Here is a 24,344-nt window from a genome sequence, read left to right as displayed (position 1 = left end):
AAGTGACTTTTTAAACGAACAAATAGAAGCACAAACAAACAAATGAAGACCATAGTGAGTAAAAGAAGACTAGAATGAGGGACTCGCCTCCTTTATCATCCCATGAGTCCATGATAACCACGTTTAGTGAAAACAAAAGCCAACGAGTTGTTGCTAGACCCGTTCAGTGAAAACAGAAGCATCACTTTTCAAACAAAGAAATGAAAGCCCAAACGAACCGATGAATACCACAACGAGTAAAAAATGCATTTCGATTCATTTACTTTTGTTAAAAAAAAGTTCAGATAGCTTATCTTTGTTAAAAATAAGTTCGGTTCGTTTATTTTGGTTGGTTGATTATGGTTCGGCTGGTTGATTTTTGGTTTATTATGGGTTGATCGGTTATAGTTTGGTGGTTGATTTTTAAATTTAGAGGGAATATTTGATGAAGGATTAAAACTGAGCAATCACTTAAACCACGTGGACTCATACAGGTCATAAGAAAGGGTACTGAACAATCACTTAAACCACATGGAATCATACAGATCATAAGAAAGGGTAAACTAGTAATTCCATCTTTTTCGTCAATGGTCAGTTAACGATAGGGACTCAGATGGTTCATTTTTGAAACCACAAGGACGCAACGAACTCATTTTTTTTTAAGGCTAATTATGCCTCCGTCCTGAAACCACAGTAACACAAATAGTAATTTTCTCTAAATGATAATTTGCTTCACTCTCTGCTTAAACATTCGACAAAACAAGAATGCTTTATATAAGCTTACAAATACGAAGAATGAGATGGATCCGTATCAACCACCTTTCTTAACTTCTATCTCCTCCTCTGATGCAAGTATAACACTGATAAGAGTTCAAAAATGGTAAGTGGCATAAATAATTTTCATTTATTAAGTGTGATAGATGATAGATTTGTATATATAGGGAATACGACATTTCACTCACATATTTATATATAAGGAACGAGTTGTGAAGGCTCTAACTACTATAAAATACAAATGTTTATGTAGTACATGTGTAAATGTTATTTATAATTTTATGTAATGAATTAAAAATGTTTGTAACTATTTATATTATTAAATTTAATTATTTTTTTTATATCACTATGTTTGATACATCTGTTCTAACCTCGTACTGTAATATTCAATGAACCCAAAATTTTACTATGCAACCGGGTGGATTTTGTTAAATTTAATAAAAACTTTTTACAATTTAAATTTAAGGAAATAATAATAGAAGTTTTATATTGTTACCTTGGTGAATTTTCCAAATGCTTGATGAAAAAAAAATAGAGGTTTATTAGCTAAACTAACTCCCAATAAAAGTTTCAAAACTTAAATATATCATACTTTCAACCAATTTCAACTTTAATATTCTAACATGGTCTCATGTAAATATGTCTTAATTCTAACATGGTTTCTTTATTAAAATACGTCTTAATTCTAACATGATTTTATTTGCTTACAACTGTTAATTAACGGTATGTTATTCCTAGCATACATCTCCATTTGTTTGCTTTTAAATGGATACACCTTCATTTGTTAATGTATATTCTTTTTAAGTGGATTGTTTATTTATAAAGTTTGCTAATTTTTTTAAGGTTTCTCCTCAGCAACTTTAATACTTAAAAACTACGATTTTTAAAATTTTCACACACACTATGGGATTATTGTATGCTGACTTTTGTTTGTTTTATATAATTTCATCACGTTTAATAATATAATATTTGTCTTTAAAATCTTTAAGAAAATGAATATTACTATTATATTTTTTTTTGTCACTTAGTAATTATATGCATTAAATTAAATTGTGAATGTTTTTTAATATATTAATTTTCTCGTATTTGTTACACGAAAACTTTAGTGTGTGATGAATTTAATATCATTAACATCTATTTATTTATTTATTAATTGTTATTCAATATTTTTTAAGACAGTTATTATTGTTTTCTAACATTGTTTGGGAACACCTCAATACCACAGTGTGTGACGGGATGTTAACTGTCCATACAGATTTTGACGCTTCAGGTCTAACTCACCCAATACGCTCCAGGTCTGACTCACTTAAGAGCATCATCAAGGAAGAAACTCATCACTGAAGAAGACCCCCTTGAACCAGGTTTTGATAACGATACCTCAAAGATCTCAAGACTTGATCATCACCAATGCCACTGGACCAAAAGGCTAATAGCTTGAAAATGGATTCAATATTCTTAATATCATGCACTTATTTAATATCAAATTCTATTTTTTTGTTGTGATCAACTAATTCCTTCTAGTATAAAAGTAACATTTCACCTTATAATACTTTTATTACAATACATCAAATTATCATAAGCATATCTCTTATAAGGTTTTTGTATTTTTCACTCAAAGTCGCAGTTGTAAGCTACACATTACTTATTGCTTATCGTCGGTGCATATTTTTACTTTTAAACATCTTCGTGCTTCCTAAATTAGTTACTTATTTTTATTGCTCTATATATGTCTAACTAGTTTAGGGAGCACGATGATGATGATGGGTAAAACTTGTGATGAAAGATAGATCCATTTGAACCTTTTACTTGTTTAAAACAACGCTCAGTTAGAAGATGTGTGTTGTCAGGCTAGTGCGTGTCTGGAAATACTTGTTAAGAGGCATGAAGTTTAATACACACATATGTATATATTATGTTATTACATTCAATTAGAGTGGCGTCTGTGATATCTTTTTTGGCATCCATCCTAAGAACAAACTATGCTTACAAACTTGATTTTATTGTTTCGTGGAAAGAATGACTTTTATTACTTTAGTTGATAAACAAAATTAAGTTGAACTTTTTAGTATAAGGGTTAAAAATTATTTAGCAAACAATATATGGTAGTCGTGTATGGTGGTGATAACGTGTTTTTTTGGTGGTTAGCTCGTTTTTCCAACTCAAGTGTTTGGGTTTTAAAGGCAGCGTCAAATCGTCAATTTTGTTTAGGTCGGGCGATGGTGGTTAGGTCAGGTGGTAGAAAAGTTGATGGTGGGGGTGGTGCGACGGAGAGGGTAACAACCAAGGGTTTTGTAGTTGGGTGATGGAGGTTGTATTCTGGATGTGGTGGTGGTGTTAAGAGACAAAAGAAGAGAGATGAAGTAGTAGAGCGAGAGAGTATTATATACACACACGAGTGTTTTACCCGGCGCGTTGCGTCGGATAGGTCAGTAAAACACGGATGATGTTAAAACCAAAGCAGGTGGTAAGTCGATGCGAACTTGTCAATTTAGTTACGTTCGTTATGGTATCGGAACTGGAAAAAAAATAAAACAAAAAAATATAACAACACAGGTGGCCAACAGGGTGGCGTCGGTCAGTAAAACTCGGGTGTTGAGATAAGTCTATGCAAGTTTGGTCGGTCTCTGTCACCTTCAATATGGTATTGAAACTAAAACAAAAACAAAAATTGGTATTTTTCCGGATTTCGTTAAGTTCGTAACGGTACCGAAACTAAAACAAAATGCAGTGATTCTACGCGAATTCGATCGTTTCACTTAACAACACAACCATCCTGTCCGATCTACACCAAAGTTAATGTTGAAAGGCAACCATTCTCACGTATAAATAAACATAAATAACACTTTGAAAAAAAAATATAACCAAAACCTTAACACAGTTGAAAAGAAATAACCATAAACGACACATTTGGTAAAAAATAATAAATGTTACACAAGATCAAGATAACACATTTGATAAAAAAAATAAAAAATGTTTCACAAGATTAAGGTTTGATCCTTGGTGGAAAGCCAATAGAGGCACTTTGCACACTCCTCACAACCATCCAACTAACCCCAACGTATATGCTAAGATTGAAAACCATTATTATTACATATATAAAAACAGAAGGAACACATTTTGTGGCATCAAAGTTCTTAATTATATTAATTTATAATATTATTAAACCGGTGCCCACGCAATACAGCAGGAACACAAACCGTTCATAATGCTTTGGTTTCAACTTTTAGCGGTTCTGTTTTGGTTTTTGATAACAAAAAACCGCTACAAATGGTTTAATTTAAAAGCATTGAAACCGGATTGCAAACAGTGCTGTGTAAAATGTTAACTTTTTTAAATAAAAAAACTATAGCAATATCATATTCAAATTAAAAATAATAAAATTCTCATTTTTATGGTGCCATTCAAAAAATATATTAACGTATGAAAAAATTATGACCGTTATAAGTCGTGGGTGAAAGTTGGGTTAAATGTGAAATTAAAAAGAATATATATGGTTAAAAGTTAAAAGACCAAAGTTTTAACTATTACTTAAATTTACAAAAGTTAATTAAAGTTTAGCCGAATTTGCTAACGTGTCAAGATGCGATTGCCTCTTTTTGAATGTGATTATTTTTTAAAAGTAAAAGTTAAAGGACCAAGGTTGTAACAATTATTTTGTAAATCTTTTTGGTGTACATGAAGATTTTCCCCTCATTTCGTAAAGTCACTAAATTCGGGTTTAGTGACAGCCTGTTGTTAGTCATTGTTATGTTATTTGCCAAGTAATGGGTCACTTTTGTTGTGTTGATAACCAATTTCACCATACAACAAAGAAAGTGTTCAACCTACAAGTTTTAAACATTGTTTAATAGTATCATGTGTTTGCTAATTGAATGAAGTAAGATATCCAAGTGCCACGGTCAAGTGAGATAATTCTGAGATACATGAACACATGATATGATCTGCGAACAAAAGTCGGAAGTGGCATTTTAGCATACATTAACATCAATGAGAAACGAAAACAACCGTCCAAATGTATCACTTTTGATCCAGTGGTGATATCCATATGGACCATATCTAAATTCGTATAGATGGTGCAAGAATACAAATGCCATGCATTTCATGGAAACAGAAGGAAAAATAAAACGAAAGTTACAAATGCGTATTAATTTAGCAACAGGTAATCTTAAGGGATCACTGGTCCACCTTCCTTAATTTCTCTCCTCCTCTGGTGCAAGTACGACACCAATAGAGTCCAAGTATAAACCATGCCTTCCATAAAATCCAATAATCTTACCTTTAGTTACAGGCAAGGAGAAATCAGTCCCCATACGCGTGCCATACCGACCATAGGTATTTGAGTTTGTCACAAAAATCAACGATGTAATCACGGTGCAGCCTACAAAAGTTCCAACACTTCCGCTGATATTAATGATCTCCTCATCTTTGCCAAAGTGAACCTGAGTGTATACACAATGCATATATGTTTGATCAAATAACAACTGGCAAAGTATAGAATGAAAACCCACATGAGTTGTGAAAACCCTATGTAACATCGTTTTTTTTTGTTACATGTAATATATGTTGTTACGTTTAATACAAAACATCGAAAACATAAAAAAAATGTTTTGCTATTTTTTTATATTTTTTTACTAATTTTTATATATGTTTCTAGGAGAGAGAAAGTGTTTACATTTTTTTATTAACTTTAATTGTGGACCACAAGATTTAATTTTTAATTAAAAACATGTGATTGAGAATGAGTTTCTAGAGTTTTCAAAACTCAAGTGGGTTTTTATTCTAACCTTATCCAATAACAACTATCATACATATGCAGCAGCATTATTTCATTCATATAAAATTTAATAATATTAAAACTTGGTGCAATATACCAACTTGAAGGACCCGAATGATTAATACGAAAAGTATGAGGGTGGTACAGAAGATCTCAATGGGGTTATTATGGTGGGGTTCTAAAACTTATGGACCAGGTTGAATAACTTAGTGCCAAAGTTATTTTTTATTTATTATTAAATAAATTAGAAGTCTAGTCTGATTATGTTTCTTAGTTTAAGTAGTATTATTATTATGGCTCTTATATAAACCCATCAAAAGTTTATTTTTAGTTAGTAGTATGAATTCCGTTCTAGTTTCTTATTAATAAAAAGAGTCGCAAAAACGTTTTATGCAATATCGTGTTTGGTATTCTTGATTCACTTGTCTAAGGTTTAACAAATATTACCTGATGAAGTCCGCCGTTACTACCACCAAAGTTATCACTTTGTTGGGTGAAACCCCATCGATCGCTAAAGTGAAAGCATCCACAACAGATCCACTACGGATATTGAGCTGCGTAATCCTACCATCGGGTATGAATGTCCAAGGACCTCCACCATTGCCACCCCATGGTCCAACCTGTATGCTGTCTTTTTTTAAAAGCCAAAATGAAGCATTCCAATAAAACGACAGAACTAGCAAGAAACTAGTCACGCAGAACAAACACAACATATAATTACGGAGTCCAAAAGCAGCAACCAAAAGAACCAGCAATACAGCTCCTTTAAGAGCATACGGACCAAAACCACCCCCCATTAGATAAGACATTGTGAAATACTTGTCTATGAATTGTTTTTAAGAATCCAATTCAATGCTCATTTTCGGCTTTTCTCTAAGTTGAAAGAAGAGATGTGTGTTTATGTGATTATTATAATATCACTCAGTATATATATATACATTAGTAGGGGGAGAGGCACCACGTAAGATTAAATGTTTGAAGAAGTCGTTGTTTGACTCTCATGCATCAATTGTCGGCCATTGGAGTTTTTGATGAAGTCTTCAAAGTTGACTTTTTGGGGGGTCGTTTAGATCGATGTTTTAAACTTTCAATAAATGCTCAATGGGAACTCGGGTTTGTCTAACAAGTGATCAATTTATTAACCAAAAATAAATGCTCCAGCCAACCTCTAGCAAGTGGGTAAAGGGAGTTGGAAATCTTACTAATATATTAAAGCAAAACCATGTGTCTACATGGCATTCGTCTAGATTGTCCACATAAGATGCATCAATTTATTAACCAAAAATAAATGCTCCAACCAACCTCTAGCAAGTGGTTAAAGGGAGTTGGAAATCTTACTAATATATTAAAGAAAAACCATGTTAACACATGGCATTCGTCTAGGTTGTCCACATAAGATGCCACATAAACAATTGTTTTTAATATTTCATCTATCTCATTAATATTTAAATTAAATTCTAAATTCATAAAATATTATACATAACAAACGGACCCATTTCTGTTTTGTATAACCCATGACTCGATCCAATTAACAAAACCTATGTTGTCAACGTTCATTCCTCATGAAGCCCTAAGCCTCCAATATAATCAACGTCGTTGTCCATGAGCTTCTTTAAGATTCGCCCGTTTCCATTCCCTCTAAACGACATCAAATTGATAAAATTTCAGGTATAATTGGATATAATCCTTCTTTATCGTTGTCTGTTTCAATTTTCGTTTCTAAACTGCGTATCCTTTCTGTTAACCGTTTTACTTCTAATTGGAATTGATTCCTGTTTGAATTCCCTAATTGGTCGTTGATTGATTTTAGATTATAATTCACATTTGGCAATTGATTCTTCATCTTCTTCTAAATTGCAGAGATCCTTTTCCCTTTTGACGTGGGGTTGTTCTAGGATTCATATGGAGGAAGATGCAAGGAAGCTCATTAATCATTATGCTATGATTTGCTTTCACTATTTGTATTAACATAATTGAGATAATTTGCTTGTAGGATTTCATATTTATGATCTTGGTGTAATGGTATTTAGACATAATTACTACTTTTGAGTATTTGTTCGATGATTTTTTCATTTAATAAAAGAACGGACATGAAAAAAATCTTTTGTTCATTTTGTTAACGAACGAACATGAACACGCATTCTATGTTCGTGAACATTCATTCATTTCGTTAGTATACATGTGTTTAAGTTTATATTTTTTTGTGTTCCTATATAATTTTTAGACCCACTTCAACTTAGTCAAGTTTTATTAACTTTTACGTATGACAATATCATTAAACAGTCTGACAAATAGGGATGGTTGTTTTTTTTGAAATATTACTAGATGTTAATGTAATGTTACCGTGTTATTAAAATTAGTTGTTACATATAGTTTATGTTCACTTTTTTTTTTAAATTGGTAACCTTATTTGGGTAACATTAATCAAACAATTGAGTATTGACGCTGATAATAACATTAATTATTCAATAATTTTTTAATTAATAAAGTTGAATTCAAATCAATTCTTAACTTGAGACTTTATATCATTATTTAATTATCTTCTTATATTTAGGAACGCCTAAATGTAACTTATAAATGATTCTAACATATATATATATATGTATAGAGAGAGAGAGAGAGAGGATGGGTGTATATATATATATGTGTGTGTGTTGAAATCTTGAATCAGTCTATATTCTATAATAAATTATCGTTTCTATATATAATTACAAAATAACTAAATTATTATACTTATAAATCAAATTAACATAATTGTAAAACAAATAATGGTTGATAAAATAAAAATACGTTTTTGCCTTAAGTCCTTAACTTATGCATATTACTGCTAAAATTTAAACTGTTAACTCTTATTTTTCCTTAATTTATGTTTATTAGTCTTAAAATCAAATTATGTTTCAAATAATTTCTATGCTTACCAAGTTTAACAAAAATAAACTACTAATTACATCACTATATAAGATCACACGATCAGAACATATTCTTCATCAATTCCATCATTTCTGTCAATGTCAGAAGCTACTATGTAAAAGTATGTAAGTTTTTCAGCCAATTTTTCAAGCATTTAATGATTAGTTATTCAATATGAAATACCATTAATTCTTATAGTAATCGTTTCATCTTTTAGTAGGTCAATGGAGAATCAAAACATCACAGTGCTTAATGAAATGGATGTACTTTGAACATCTCCATGCACCATTAAGGTTCGAATCTAAAGAGTGTGGACCGTGAAGGATCGTAAACATGCGGTGAGGACTACTGTATTGAAATGGTTTTTATGGATGAATCAATAATATTTTTAATCTTGGTTTTTTATTTGTTTCTAAGTTTTTATGATCCATACACCTGTTTGTTTCCATTTATATCTTTTATTAGTTTGTTAACAATCTTTTGATAGAAAACTAACTTTTGTTTCAATATTAACTTGTGCATTTATTTGAGTGTGACGTTAATCTTTTAACCCATAATATTTAATTTCTATATAAATTGTTATTATGACTTTAAATTTGTAACCCCTAAACTTTAAACGTTTAAAAAATGAAAATTATTTTGTAGTTAAATGGTTATTATGAATTTAAACTCCTAACCACAAGTTTACATGTTTAATATTTTGATAACTTTTTTATTTTCTTTTAATATTTTTTTGTTAAATAATGTTTGGAAATTATTTATATAAATTTGAAATTATATGGTGTTAGGGCAGGTTTGGTTTGTAAGTGAGGGTATTGAAATGTGAAATCTTCCTTCAATTAAAGGAATTCACTTTCCTTTCAATATGTGATGGAATTATAAATATTCTATTGGAATATGGTATGAATGTTTTTATTTTTAAAATAAATCAAACATGAAGGTTTGATTTGCAACTTAAAATTAATAGTGTATAAATAATTAAGTATATCAAAAACTTACTAAAAAAGACATAAATAAAAATTATTATATGGAATAACTGAATTTACGTATTACATATAATATTTTTTTTACTTTTATTATATTTTCAACCGTGTGTAACACGGGCTTTAACCTAGTTAATCAATACGTCAAAATGTCAATCAACCTCCACAAAACATCAAAATCAAAAGGGTTTATACAACTGGCTTATAACATGTCTACTATAGATCCAATTGACAAAGTCACTGGAGTTATGTGTTATTGTGCTGTTGTTCCCTTTAAGTTTAAGGGTTCGAGCCCTACCGAAAGCAGATTTGAAGTAATTTAATGGTTAAATAAAATTGTCTACTACACAAGATAGAATATATCAATAGAAGGAAAATTACGCATATCGTCCCTGAGGTTCACCAACTGTCACATTTTCTCAATAGATATGCGGTGTCCACTTTTAAGAGGTAAAAAGTTTGCAGAGGATCCATGAATCCTTACTTTATGCATACAGTTTTAACAAACTGACAGTCAAAATTAAAATATACGTGTGTCATGATCCATTCATACATGGTTCCACAGTAGATCTATGAGATCATGCAAATCATAACACTGTCTCTGAAAGTTAGTTAGGTTGTTTCAGAGTAATGATTTTATGTATATGTTCAATTGTACTGAGTACTTAGGGTAATCATCCCCGATGAAGTTGGGTACCTAATGAGTAGTCACAGTTCATAAAGGTATTATTATTGAATATACAAAAGAACTAGAAAAGATTTAAAACCGAGTCAACGTTATTCACCAGCTGTGTGCTAACGTATTTTAAAAACTGTTTTCTAGGTTATCGGTAAGATTAAATCAAACAAGAAGGACTGATAGAAAAGTGGAGATATATTCATTAGATGATATCTGATGGCCCAGATATTTGAGACTGGAATAATGTAAACTATGTTTCAAAGATACCTTTTGAATTATCAAACGGGTATTAAACCCCGACATTTTATAAAGAATAATTTATTAAAAGACTTTCGCTAAATCAACGCAACTATGATATATATTTACAAATCATGTACCAACTATTGGTCATACGTCTAGTCCTCGGAGGTCTCGTGTGACATTCATAGGAACTGAAATTGGTGTGCAATCCTTCATTCCAAATCTTTGAGAAGATCAGTTGCGAACTTATTTTGAGAAATGATCCATTACTCTTTTGAGTGACTTGAAATCCAAGGAATTAATGAAGGGCACCAAGATCCGACATATCGAGTTTGCTTACCATCTTTCTTTTAAAATCAGCTAACAAATCTGCACATGAGCTCATGTATATAGTATCTACATACAAACATAAAAATGATAAAATCACCTTCGTTTGTACTCTTGATGTACACGATGGGTTCACTTGCACTTCTTTTGTACTTATTATGCTACAAATACGTGTCTATTTTCTCATAAAGTGCCTTTTGAAGCTTGTATACTTTATCTTCTTGTTCCATTTTCTCAAACCTACGCGGCTGAGTTACAAACACCTCTTCCTGTAGTGGCCCATTAAGAAAGGCCAAATTCACATCAAGCTGTTGGGCTTGCCACCCTTTTTGTGCAGCTAGAGATAGAACCTTTCTTAATGTTTCAAATCTGGACACTGGTGATATTGTATCTTCATAATCTATTCCATACTGTTTTGCATACCTTTTGGCAACCAAGCGTGACTTGCACCTATGAATCTACCCATCTGCTATTGTTTTAACTCTATACACCCACTTGAACCCAATTGCTTTGTTTCCTTGAGGCAGATTTGGGAGAGTCCATGTCTTGTGTTTCTTTCACGATTTTAATCCTTCTTCCATAGCCTTTCTCCATTCATCATATTTGGCTGCTTCGTGATGAGACTCTAGTTCAACTAATAACAATACAAATTGACACAAACCATATACATCCTCCTCAATAGCATGTGTGTGATCATACACATCATTGAGAGAACGTGTTCGTAGAGTTATGTTTTCCGAATCAAAACTTGAATCACCATCGGTACGGTTGTTGGAGGAGTACGTGGAGAGCTTCCACCAAACTTTGTTGACTGCTCGAACCTTTTTCTGTTGCATTCAACTGACTTATGTGTGAATCATTTGGAGATGTTCCATTTGATTCACTTTCTTGATCTATACTTGCAACAACATTTTCATATGCATATTCTACTAGCAATTCCTCCCTTTCATACCTAAACCCCCTCGGTATATAACTGTCATCATTTTTCCATTTTGCCCCCTCATAAAAAATATTAAAATAACATCCCTACTTGTTATAATTCTTTTTGGATGAAAATCATATAGTCTATATGCTTTTGATTTAGAATAATAGCCAGCAAATATGCACTTTCTTGATTTAGAATCCAGTTTCTTTTTCTGTTGTGTTGGGTCTAAACCATAGGCTACATAACCAAAAAGTTTTAAGTGACTTACCTAGGGTTTATGACCTTGCCATACCATATGTTGTTTTGTTTTGAACAGTTTTAGTTGGGAGAAGACTTAGAATTTAGCATGATAGGTTGTGTTGGTGGAAAAAGAATACAATTGATATAAATATGAATATGTGTGATTGTTGGATTAAATACAAATAACATATAATCCATGAATCACGTGTTTACCATTTCAGATAGTTTTTAACGTGTATATATTATTCTAAGTCTCAGTACACTCGTGACATTCTAATACGAGCTAATATGACAAGTTGTGACACCGTGTATATATGGGTTGCAAATGTAGTTGCACAGGCCCCTCGGTTACATAATCTTTTATTTGAGTTCCACGTCCCAATTCGAAGGGTGACTATAATATTTTGTGGCTCCGTCTCTGCTGTCTACCTGCAATACCTAGCATGTGGAAATGGATATACTCTTCGTCAGGAAAAGGTTCAAATCAGGCATGTCCATGTTCTTCATGCTCCCTCATTGTTTCAATATGCGGATATTTTTACGAATGGGCTTTCTATTCAACATTTTCAAAGCTACATGCCTAGTTTAAGCATTCGTCCTGCTGCTACTCGAACCGAGAAGAACTATCATAAGATATATTCGAATATATTATATTAGGATATTGTTAAGATAAATCTATTTCACAAGTGATCTTAAATCTTAATTCAAACTAATTTAATAAATGATAATTTGCTTCACTCTCTGCTTAAACATTCGACAAAACAAGAATGCCTTATATAGGCTTACAAATATGAAGAATTGGCGGATTCGTATCAGCCACCTTTCTGGCTTTCTTAACTTCTATCTCCTCCTCGATGCAAGTATGACACAGATAGAATTCAAAAATGATTAGTGGCATAAATTATTTTCATTTATTAAGTATGATAGATTATATAAATGATTTTAGTGATTTTAGTGTAACTGGGTATTAACTTGGTGATCAAGTTAATTGCAATATGAATCTAAAAAAGTCGGGGTGCACACTTTATTTGATCTTATTAAAATTTAGAGTTGAGTGTCATTTTAATACACGTGTTTTGTTCAAGGACCCAACTTTAGTAGCATTTGTGAATTTAGTACAAATGGCTACTTCACTTTTCTAAAACATGTCATTTTAGTACTTTTTCTTACCCTGTGTATTTTATCGGTTAAGTCAAGAGTATATTGGTAATTTTGTTTATTTTATTTATTTTCTATTTTGAGCTAAGTATCATTTTCATACTCAAGGTTTATTCAATTACACACCTTTAGTATCTTTTTTAAATTCATTGCAACCGGAATCTTGAATTAGTCATAATTCTAATATGGTTTCTTCATTATGATGTAAATACGTCTTAGGTGTAACATGATTATATTTGATTACAACCATTAACTGTATGTTATTCCCAACATATATCTCCATTTTTTTAATGGATATATCTTCATTTGTTAATGTATACACTTTTTAGGTGGATCATTTATTTATTGTTTTTTAGTTTCACAAAATTAACGGATTTCATAACAAAAAACTGGCTTCATTTAAAAAAAAAAAAACAAACGATTAACAATGAAGTGGCAGGTAAGCGAGCGACAAGCTGCGCCGCAACCTCCTTTTGGATAGCAAACCCAATCATACTAAAAATAAAGTTTTGGTTTTTATGGGCCGATAAATTGTTATGCACGACTTTCTGAACTCTGTTCAGAAGGTCCACGGCATCCGGAACCAAGAATCCAAATGTGTCAAAGGTAAAGGGGATAAACAAGTATTGATTCTCCAAACAGGCTTTCTCGTGTTTAACAACCTTGTCCGATGCCGCCTTCAATGCTGCCTGACATGCTATGAACCCATTGTCCCTGAGCCCAACAAAATAAGACACTCCTGTGAGATCCACACAAACGTGTTTCCTCCCTACCCACTCAAAACAAGAATATCGACGGTCCTAAAGTAGATCTTTGAAAAGTTTGTTAATTTGTATAAGGTTTCTCCTCAACAACTTTGGTGCTTAAAAACTGTGATTTTCTAAATTTTCACACTCTGGGATAATTGTATGCTGAATTTTGTTTCTTTTATATAATTGCATCACGTTTAATAATATAATATTTGTTTTTAAAATATTTAAGAAACTAAATATTACTATTATATTATTTTTGTCACTTAGTAATTAAATGCATTAAATTAAATTATGAATCTTTTTAATCTATCAATTTTCTCGTAGTTATTAAACGAAAACTTTAGTATGTGACGAATTTAATATCATTAATAGCATCTACAATAGTTAGTTATTGTTATTCAATATTATGTTTTTAAGACAATTATATTTTTAAATATCGTTTGAGACAACTCCTAATACCCGAGTGAGTGGGTTTATACAGTTTTTAACCTTCTATGTCTGAGTCACCCAAGAACATTATCAAGAAGGACACCCATCATTGGTGAAAACCCTTGAGCCTGGTTTTGATACCGATACCTCAAAGATTCCAAGACTTAATCATCACTTCATGCCACTGAATCAAAATGTCAATTGCTTGAAAGAGGACTATTCAATAGGCAAATTCGATTTTAATAATCTCACTTTGAATACATTTAGTTGAGACTATTAAAATGCAATTTGCCAATTCAATATTCTTATAATATCATGTATATATTGTTATTAATATCATGCACTTATTATTATTTAATATCAAAGATATTTTTTTAATGTGATCAACTAATTCCTTGGAGTATAAAAGTAACATTGCACCTCATAATCCTTTTATTTTAATACTATCAAAATATCATAATCATGTCTCTCATAAAGTTTTGTTTTGTAGTTTCACTCATAGTATAGTTGTCGGTAAGCTGCACATTACTTATTGCTTATCGTCAATGCATATTAAATTAGTCACTTACTTTTATTGCTCTGTATATCTCTAACTAATTTAGGGAGCAAGACGACAGTGATGGGTAGAGGTAAATCGTGTGATGAAAGATGGCATAGTGATCCATGTGACCCTGTTACTTGTTTAAGACAATGCTCAATCAGAAGAGGGGTGTTATCGGGCAAGTGCGTGTCTGGAGACAGCTGTTTATGTGTTTGGCCTTGTTAAAAGCCATGAATTATAGTAAACAAAATATTATTTGTTATCTTAATTAATTAATTAAAGAGTGGCGTTAGAAATATCCTTTTTAGTATCCATCATAAGAACAAACTATGCTTACAAACTTGATTTTATTGTTTTGCGGAAATAATGATTTTTATTACTTTAGTTGATAAACAAAATTAAGTTAACTTTTTAGCAAATGGGCTAAAAATTATTTAGCAAACAATCTATGGTGATCGTGTATGGTGGTGATGACGTGTATTTTGGTCTCCGTTTTTACTAGTCTTAATGCGTACTTTGAAACCATAGATAGATTGGGCTTTTTAGGCTGTGCATCCATCTGCAACCACCATCGCCTCCACCTACAACAACCATCGACTCCGCCTCCATCTGTCAACCACCGCCGGTTACGACTCCCCCTTCAAGCTCGTTTTTTCGACACAAGTGTTTGGGGTTTATCGGCATCGTCAATGTTGATTAGGTTCGGCGGTGGTGGTTAGGTCAGGAGGCAGTAAAGTTGGTGGTGGGGTGGTGAAACAGATAGGGTATTGTATATATGAAATAATATAATAAAAATATTTTTAAATAATATACATGGTAGAAAGACTAACTTACGCTCATGTGTGATGTTTTAAAAACTGGTCCGTAACTGCCTATTGACTCGATTATAATGGGGTTCGAACACGCTATCGGTATTTAGAGCCTTGTATTTTAGGCTATTTGCTAGAGCGTCGAACCACCTGGGTTTTTTTTTAACACTGTTTTAAACTAGCAAACCAGTTTTAAGCTTAATAGATTTTTAGATTGTGGTGTTGTTACAAGGTCGAGGGCTCGATCCCCACCGAAAGCGAATATTTTGTAATTTAGTCGTTCAAAAAAAAAAGAGCTTCTCTACTATACAGGAATAGAAAATTTCAATGCATTATAGAAGGGAAAAATACGCATATCGTCCTTAGTGTTCACTTGTCGTTACATTTTCTCAATAGATGTGTTTTAAATTTTATGTTACCTTCATGTAAAGTTATCAATCTGTCTTCACATTTAAAAGAAATATATGCCAAATTAACTAGGGGTGTCAATTTCTGACATGACCCGAAACCCAACACGAAAATATGGTTTTCGGTCGGCTGACGCGACCTATTTTCTTAAACGGGTCAACCCGAACCCGACCCGTTAATAAGTGGGTTGACCAGTTAACCCATTTAAGAAGTTTAGAGAAGTTAATATTTTGATTTTAGAGATAAGAAGTTTTAAATTTATAGTTAACTAAAAATTTTTAATTTTTCATATATCAATTAACTTTTAAAAGTAAAACTAATTACTTTTAATATATTTTTTACTTCCAACATTTTTAGTTTACTAGTTCTAATTGTCTATTCTCTGGTTATTTCCATTCATTTGTTCTTTATCATCAGGTAAATATGTAAACCTAAGTTTGTTAATTGGGATTAAGAGATAAATATGCAAAAACAATTAGATCTATCACAATATGAATAAGAGTAATTAGTTGTTTAATTTATTACTAAGTCAACGGGTATTACTCATATTCATATATGAACGTAAATGAGTTGACACGAAATACAACCCGAACACGACACGAATAAATATATGGGGGTTTAGTTGGTAACCATCCCCATTCTCACTGTACCTAAAATTTAATCTCCCTTGACCTCCCTGACTCCATCGTTCGATCTCTCTTTCAGCTCCTTTCGATAATCGCACTCTTAAACCACACCTAGAACAGACAACATTGGGGTCAACGCTACCATTGCGACGGATTTCATCTCCTCTACAATGAGCTAACCATCATCGACAGTAACCCTCCACTATACCCCGTCTACAATTGTTGTTCTAGGATGAAACCACCATATCAGACATTGACAAATTTCACTGACATACTTGGTACAATTGTTCTACCTCTACCTCTACCTTGTCAAAACCCAGATCAGACCCAACCAAAACCAATAAAAACCCAACAAAACCAAGTCCAACCAAAACCCAAAACCCGACCATACCTGGAACCGGTTCCAGAAAAGATCATCACAAGGCATGAAAACGGATCAACTACTTCATATTATTCCATGCATCACAACATATGGAACATGATTCACTATTAAAATGCCTAGAAATTAGAAAGCCTAGCAAATATACATCAATCCTAAGAAACATAATCAGATTCCAAAGATTGAACCCTCAACGGCCATTTACCTCAAATAACTTCTGAAAACATTGGATTGAATTCCAAATTTCTACCATAATGTTCACTGACACTCAAACCTGGTTTGATTAACAAAGTAAGGCAAAACCAAATACCAAATCCTAATCGGGTCGATAAACAGAACATACCCTAGATCAACACACTTACTTAAAACGGGATCGAATTGGACACTGCACACTATAATTAGCTCAACAACAATCAGCCACACAGAGATTGGCTTAAAACACCTCATCAATTATTGAATTTTTGTAAGTAACTGATATCACCAAAAACTCAAAAACGATTACGCATAAATCCTTGCAATTCAATACCTTACAGATAAAAATCTTCATACTTTATAATCTAATAATAAAATACCATTAAACAAAACTCATGTTTTACAAACCCTAACCATTACCTTCTCTTCAAGCTCGATTCCGTAAATCGAATCCAAGCTACCATCCCAGTTCAAACACTGTAAAATTTAGAAATTTAAACAGTTAGTAAAATTCTCTTTAAAATTAATTAAGAAAATTGGATTTCAATAGTCCAAACTATGATGACCAAATATAATCCTAATTTCACTTTTGTTGCCAAAACCAATCTCAATATCATAATCATCATATTTTACACTCGATTGCGCTAGTATGCTTCTCCATTTCGTTCATAATCATTGAAATCGAGTGAAAATCAAGTACAAACACATAATTATTCTGGTAAAAGTGCAACTATGGATTATTATCCACTAATTGGATATAATTATGTTCATAATCAATGAAATCGAGTGAAAATCAAGTATAAACATATAATTATTCTGGTAAAAGTGTAAGTATAAATTATTATCGGCTAATAAGCTACAGCTAAAATTATTCAAAAAACGCTCATAATCAATGAAATTGAGTAAAAATCAAGTATAAACAAATAATTATTCTGGCAAAAGTGTAAGTATATATTATTATCGACTAATAGGTTATAACTAAAACCATTAAAAAAAAAGTTCATAATCATTAAAATCGAGTAAAAATAATGTACAAACATATAATTATTCCGATAAACCGTAAGTATGAATTATTATCAGCTAATAGGCTATAACTAAAACTATTAAAAAAATATTCACAATCATCAAAATCGAGTAAAAATCAAGTATAAACATATAATTATTCTAGTAAAAGTGTAAGTATAGATTATTATCGGCTAATAGGTTATAACTAAAATGATCAAAAAAAAAATGCTCATAATCAATGAAATCGAGTGAAAATCAAGTATAAACATATAATTATACTGGAAAAAGTGTAAGTATAGATTGTTATCGGCTAATAGGTTATAACTAAAACTATTAAAAAAATGTTCATAATCATTGAAATCGAGTAAAAATCAAGTATAAACATATAATAATTCCAATAAAACCGTAAGTATAGATTGTTATCGGCTAATAGGTCATAACTTAAACTATTAAAATCCAACTTCCCTAAACAAAAACACAATAAAACCAATCACAAACCCTAAATCCTGTCGATATCTTCATCTTCAAACTCAATATAATCATCCCCAACATTATCATCGTCCTCATCAATTCCACCGCCGGCAATCCCCTCATTGAGCCTAATATTCTCCGGCAACTCACCGTACGCCTTCAACAGCCTCGCCTCATCCGGCATGTACTTAAGAATAACATCCGCCTTGTCGTCCTGGTAATCCCTAAGCCCAACCAGAATAATATCTCCTGCTGCAATCCACACCTTCTTGTGCATCTTGCCGCGGATGTGGCATAGCCGTTTGGTCCCGTCGATACACGTGGACTCGCACCGGCCGTTGCCGAGCATACGGAGGACTTGTGCGTACTCCTGGCCGTCTTCCTTGAAGACGAGCTCGCGTTTCTCGTCGTCGGCTTCGTTCTTGCCGCGCTTGCGGTTCTTTCCTCCTTTTCCTTTGTTCTTCGGCATGGTGGTGGCGGTGGCGGTGGTGTTGAAATTGAAACTGAAGCCCTAGGTTTTCGTGGTGGTTTGTTAAGTTTGTGTAACGGCGTTATGTTGGGGAGTTGGGGGTTTATATATAAAGGTTGATTGCTTGTTTGTCCTTGTGGAATTTAGGAATGATGAAAGTAGTACCTGTAGTTTGTTTATTAGAAATCTTGTTAACTTTTACAAGTGTTATTCCTTAATGATACACGATCAAACTTAAGGGTGCAAACGAGCCAAATCCGAGCGGCTCATTTAAATTACAAGGAGCTTGATCTCGAGTTTCGCTCGTTTTGAGCTTTAGTTTCAAAGCCTAGGCTCGCTCCTGAGTAGATTTTCAAGCTCAAACTCGACTCAGGCTCGACTCGTTTATTATTTATTTATTTATTTTAATATATTTATAATTATTTTTATTATATTTTTCTTTCAGTTATAACTTATGTATAAAATAATATGTATTATTTAGTTATTTTTTGATAACATTATATATATTGCTACTATACTAGTAATTATTAATTATAAAATATATACATTAAAAACTAAATAAATGACAAACTTGCTTAGGCTCGCGAGCCGTCTCGAACTCGATAAGTGAAGCTCGGGCTCAGGCTCAGACTCGTTTATTAAACGAGCTTACTTTTAGGCTCGAACTTGGGCTCGATCGAGCTTTTTCACGAGCTGACGGCTCGACTCGTTTGTACCCCTAAGTTTCAAACTACAGCCCAACCAACGACGGTGTTCCTGCATTTTGTTTTTCTTTTTTTTTTTTTTGGTTGCATGGTTGAATTTAACGTTCATTCGGTCGGTAAAGACCAGTAGTTCGAAAAACCCGAGTTTTGTCAGTTCCGGGAAATGAGGCAACAAGTCGACGCGAATAACCGTTTAAAAATTAAATTCAAAACAAAAAAATCATAAATTGTTGGCCAAACGTCATTAAGTGGATCAATCATGAACCATGTGACACAAAACTTCTTATTTATACTATATAAATATAATATATAGTGTCATTAAGAGCCTTTCATAGCATATTTGCTCTTAATTATTACTATAAAGTATTAGATTTTTAGAGAAAAAACTAATAAAAGAAGTTATAGTGAAGGCCTCTTAAGATGAACCGAACAATGACTTACAATGAATATACTTTTAAGGTGCCTTTTAACTTCCCAACAATGTGGTAGTATGCATCACTATTCCATATATAGTAAAGGGGGGTAATATGAAATATAAAAAGTGTAGGGTTTCAACAAGTTAGTAGATCAAAGCCATCTATTGAGTGATTACTTGAAAAACATCAAACACTTGATTGCACATTTGTACCCATATACTATATGGTGCATGAAGTTTCACAAAATGTGACTCAAATGCACTCCGAAGCCCATGAGAATACTTACGAGTCCCTACACGGCTACACCCACGTTAACCGATAACAAACCAGGCAACAGTTCGCACGCGTTAAGCCATTAACCATTTCACTCAAGAGTTCCAACCCTTTGCTTCTAGCAAAGTATCAAACACAACTAAATTTGATCTAACCCCTAACAACTTCAATTCTTAATACATATCTTATACTATCATAATTGTCGGCCTCATCGAACATTGTAAGCCAAAACCACACATCTAGGGCTGTTGCTTTTACCAGAAACCCGAAACCTAGCCCGAAAAAACCCGTACCCAAACCCGAACTAACCCGACTCAAAAATCCCGAACCCGAGAAAAGACTAAACCGAACCGAAGTAATTCGGGTTGATTCTCGGGTTTGATTTATAAATTTCGGGTCAACCCGAATAAACTTTTAGTTTTGAAATTAAATATATTTTTAGGTATAATATGCTTAGTCTTAGTCACTAAAATTATCAGAATTTGAACATAATCGACTGCTGTCATTCCAACTATTATGAATCGATTGTTTATTGTTAATTTATGTTTTCCATTTATTAATAGCAATCGTAATAGAACAACCAAATCACGTCTGATCTAAGACGATTATGGTTCGAGTTAGTTACTTGGTTTTACTTTTCTTTTGAATTGTTTTATGACTTTATCAAATAATGTTGGTTTATTATTTGATTATTTGCGTTACGAGCAAAAAAGAATATCTTGTTTTAATTTTAGCATTAAAGTTTTTAAAATTTTTTTGTTTTTAGTTTCATTTTCTAGGATACTCGAAACTCGATTACCCCAACCCGAAAAAACCCGAACCCGAAAAACCCATAAGAGATTTGGGTTGGGTTTCAGGTTAAGATTTAAAACTTTGAAACCCGAAGAACCCGCGACCCAAAAAACCCGAAACCCGAAAATCAAACCGAAAGAACACCCCTTGACACATCTTGATTGCCTTTACTCCTTGATTGCCTTTACTCGTTAAGCTTCTTAGAAAACAGCTTTTAAGGTATGTTTTCGGTTTGTTGGTACAAGATTTAATGTTAAAAGCTTGTTTATTTCGATTATGCAACACAGAAAAATTGCACATACACACAAAATGTAGTTAAATAATAGCATTTTTAGGCAGCATTAAGATCTCAAATATCCAAGGTTTCTAAAGACCAGAACAGAACAGAACATCCAAAAGAAAGAAATAGCAAACAAGTTTTCAAAACAAATCAAAATTTCTAGTAACTCGAACACTTGCGACACCAACATAGAAATAAGCCACTTAAACAAACAAGTTAGGCCTTGAAGCCTTGTATGTGGTCTTGAGCTTTCTGGTTGGCGGTCTAACCTTCTTGAACACCAACGGAAACTTAATCTTAGAGTTGTGAAACTGCTTAGTGGACTCTCTCTTGCAGAGCTTGGCGGGGATGGTGGCGGTTTTAATGACCTGGATGCAGTGGTGGCGAACCCTGTGGCGGGAAGCCATCTCGGTGTACATCTGTTCGATAGAACCGTTCAAAGTTGTGTCCCTGTACTCCTTGTACATGTTGTGGTATCCAGTCCTAGACTGGTACCTCAGCCAAATGCCATAGTTCTTGATCGTTGTCGGGTTCTTCTCGAAAATCTATTACGAAAATTGAAGAGTATGTAAAGCACAATCAGTCAAAGTGATCATAGTGAAATAAAAACATAAAACGATGATACAGGATTACAGTCTGTAAATCCACAATAAAATTAAAACAAAGCAAGATATAATCCCCTTCAAATAAATAACACATAATAAATGAAATGAATCAAATTTATGATCAAGATCATTTAACTTGTCAACAGAGAAAACCTATTGATATTGAATATCAGGCCGCAAACAAGCCAGGCTGAAGCTATGAAAAAAGCTCATTTAGTATTTTATATCTCGGGCTCAAGCCTTGCGTATTTCCAAATTTTGTTTTTTTGGACTTCTATGTAAACATTTTCACACGATCCAGCCAAGCTTGAGCCAAGATTCGCCTCATTTAAAGTCCAACAGAAGCTCGAGCCGAGCTTGAGCTCATTCAAGGCATTTCTCAAAAATATACAAAAAAATGAAACATGGATTCAATATAAAAAGAAGCAATGCTCGAGCAAGTCTCAATCCTAAACTGACTACTTGCAAGTAAAGCTCAAGCTATAGAAAAATGTTCAGCCGACCTTGAGCCAAGATTTGGCTCATTTAAGGTCCAACAGAAGCTCGAGCCAAGCTTGTGCTCAATTAAAGCATTTCTCAAAAATATACAAAAAAAAAATGAAACATGCATACAATATAAAATAAAGCAATCCTCGAGCAGGTCTCAAGCTTGAAATGACAACTTGCAAGTAAAGCTCAAGCTTTAAAAAAAAGTTTTATCTCTTTTAAGTCAAATCTAGCCAATCGCAAGGCTAACCGATCTCTAGCTAAGCTCATCAACAGTTCTACCTTAGTACTACTACACATATGAAGTAACTTCAATAACATACATACTCAAAGTCCCTATCTTCTAAAACCTCTACCAAGATTCCTTATTTTTAACTCCTTACGACTTACCCATAAGTCATAAGTTACAGCCTTGTGACTTATGGAACTCTTCTACTCACACATTAAGCAATCTAAAACATCTTTTAATAACTTTTTAATAAGCTAAGTTATAAGGAAGCTAAAACTTATAAGAAGGCAAAAATAAGGAATCCCAAACACCCCCTAAGTGTGTTGCATATAATTATTTGTATAAAACTAACAATAAATATATTTAAACAAATTCATAGACAAGCAAAGCCTAAAATTACAACACAATTACTAACATGTTAACAGACTACCAAAAGCAAACCATTTAAATAAAAATGTCAAAACATTAAAATAATTAAAAAAAAACATAAAGTTTTACCTCATTGATAGCTAGCATCTGACCATTGCTCTTCTTCACCTTCTTCAGCTTCCTCAAATAATACCTAACATTCACCAACAAATCAATAACCAACACCTTCTTACAACACTAAATCTATAACAAATAAATAAACAACTAACCAAAACTTGCTCTTAGCACGGACTTCATTAGTCGCCCAAAGCTTCATCCGGTAAATCTTCGGCTGCGCATCAGACTCCGTCGGCAAGGCCCTGCCGACCACCTGAAACTGATGAAACTGCACCACGCACAACACACATTCATCATTTCACGTAAACCCTAACTTAATTAATAATTAATTAAGCAATGGATACAATCATGTAGTGTTATTATAGAGGAGCTTACGAACCTTGTAGCTCATTTTCTCCGGTTAAGCTCCTCCGGATCAGCCTTCTAACGGCGGCTGCGGCGTGAGGTGCTAACGAAGGGGGTTAGGGTATATAGATTTGTATATAAGTGGCTACAGAGGTTGAAAGAAGAACCCTAGCTCTTGGACTGGACTGAGAGAAACGGCCCGGCCCATACAAATGTAGTAAAAGCCCAAATTAGATTTTGTTTTGACAAGTTGCAATATGAGATTGTTTTTAGTGCACAAGTTGCGTGTTTTTAGGAACTAGTTCTAGGTATGATCAAAAAAAGTCAAAACCGGGTCGGGTGAAAACCGGTTTTGGGTATTTGATTGGGTTTTTCGGGTTTCAGGTAGGGTCGGGTTGAGTTTTGACTGGGTAAAGTTGGAACCGGTCCAGCAGGTCTGGGTCTGGTTCGAGGAAAGACCCAATACTAAGCCGTGCCCGCGGGTCGGATACGGGTAGGAACCGCATCAGGATCGAGTTTAGAACCGGGTATTTTGTGCACCTCTATTTTATAATATACCTCTTTTAATTTTATATATGAAACCAGGTAGCGTTTGGTATGATGGAATGGAGATGGAATGAAATGAAATGGATCATTCCAAATAATTGAACCAAAACAT

The 24,344-nt window shown here is 33.0% G+C and overlaps 1 protein-coding gene and 2 pseudogenes across 3 annotated transcripts; all 3 read right to left on the bottom strand.

Moving 5' to 3' along the window:
* Window positions 1-4,943: 4,943 nt before the first annotated feature.
* Window positions 4,944-6,377, bottom strand: LOC143555829 (protein GOS9-like; annotated as a pseudogene). Its single transcript, XR_013139266.1, has 2 exons — window positions 5,975-6,377; window positions 4,944-5,192 (listed from the first exon to the last, which is right to left on the bottom strand). The product of XR_013139266.1 is annotated as a protein GOS9-like (transcript).
* An 11,052-nt stretch (window positions 6,378-17,429) lies between these two features.
* On the bottom strand, window positions 17,430-19,071 carry LOC143555814 (eukaryotic translation initiation factor 1A pseudogene; annotated as a pseudogene). Its single transcript, XR_013139264.1, has 2 exons — window positions 18,610-19,071; window positions 17,430-17,582 (listed from the first exon to the last, which is right to left on the bottom strand). The product of XR_013139264.1 is annotated as a eukaryotic translation initiation factor 1A pseudogene (transcript).
* Window positions 19,072-21,702: 2,631 nt separating this feature from the next.
* On the bottom strand, window positions 21,703-23,732 carry LOC143555813 (large ribosomal subunit protein eL20y). The gene is made up of 4 exons (XM_077045302.1): window positions 23,721-23,732; window positions 23,494-23,609; window positions 23,354-23,417; window positions 21,703-22,080 (listed from the first exon to the last, which is right to left on the bottom strand). The coding sequence occupies exons 1-4, from the start codon at window positions 23,730-23,732 to the stop codon at window positions 21,739-21,741; spliced, it is 534 nt and encodes a 177-aa protein (XP_076901417.1). The 3' UTR covers window positions 21,703-21,738.
* Window positions 23,733-24,344: the final 612 nt, after the last annotated feature.

This window comes from Bidens hawaiensis, unplaced genomic scaffold (assembly GCF_021521415.1).
Source record: "Bidens hawaiensis isolate Kalapana, Puna unplaced genomic scaffold, B.hawaiensis_p1.1 tig00018320_1, whole genome shotgun sequence".
Classification (NCBI taxonomy): Eukaryota; Viridiplantae; Streptophyta; class Magnoliopsida; order Asterales; family Asteraceae; genus Bidens; species Bidens hawaiensis.
Note: the sequence above shows the minus strand (reverse complement) of the source record. Positions and strands in the feature narration are given on the sequence as shown.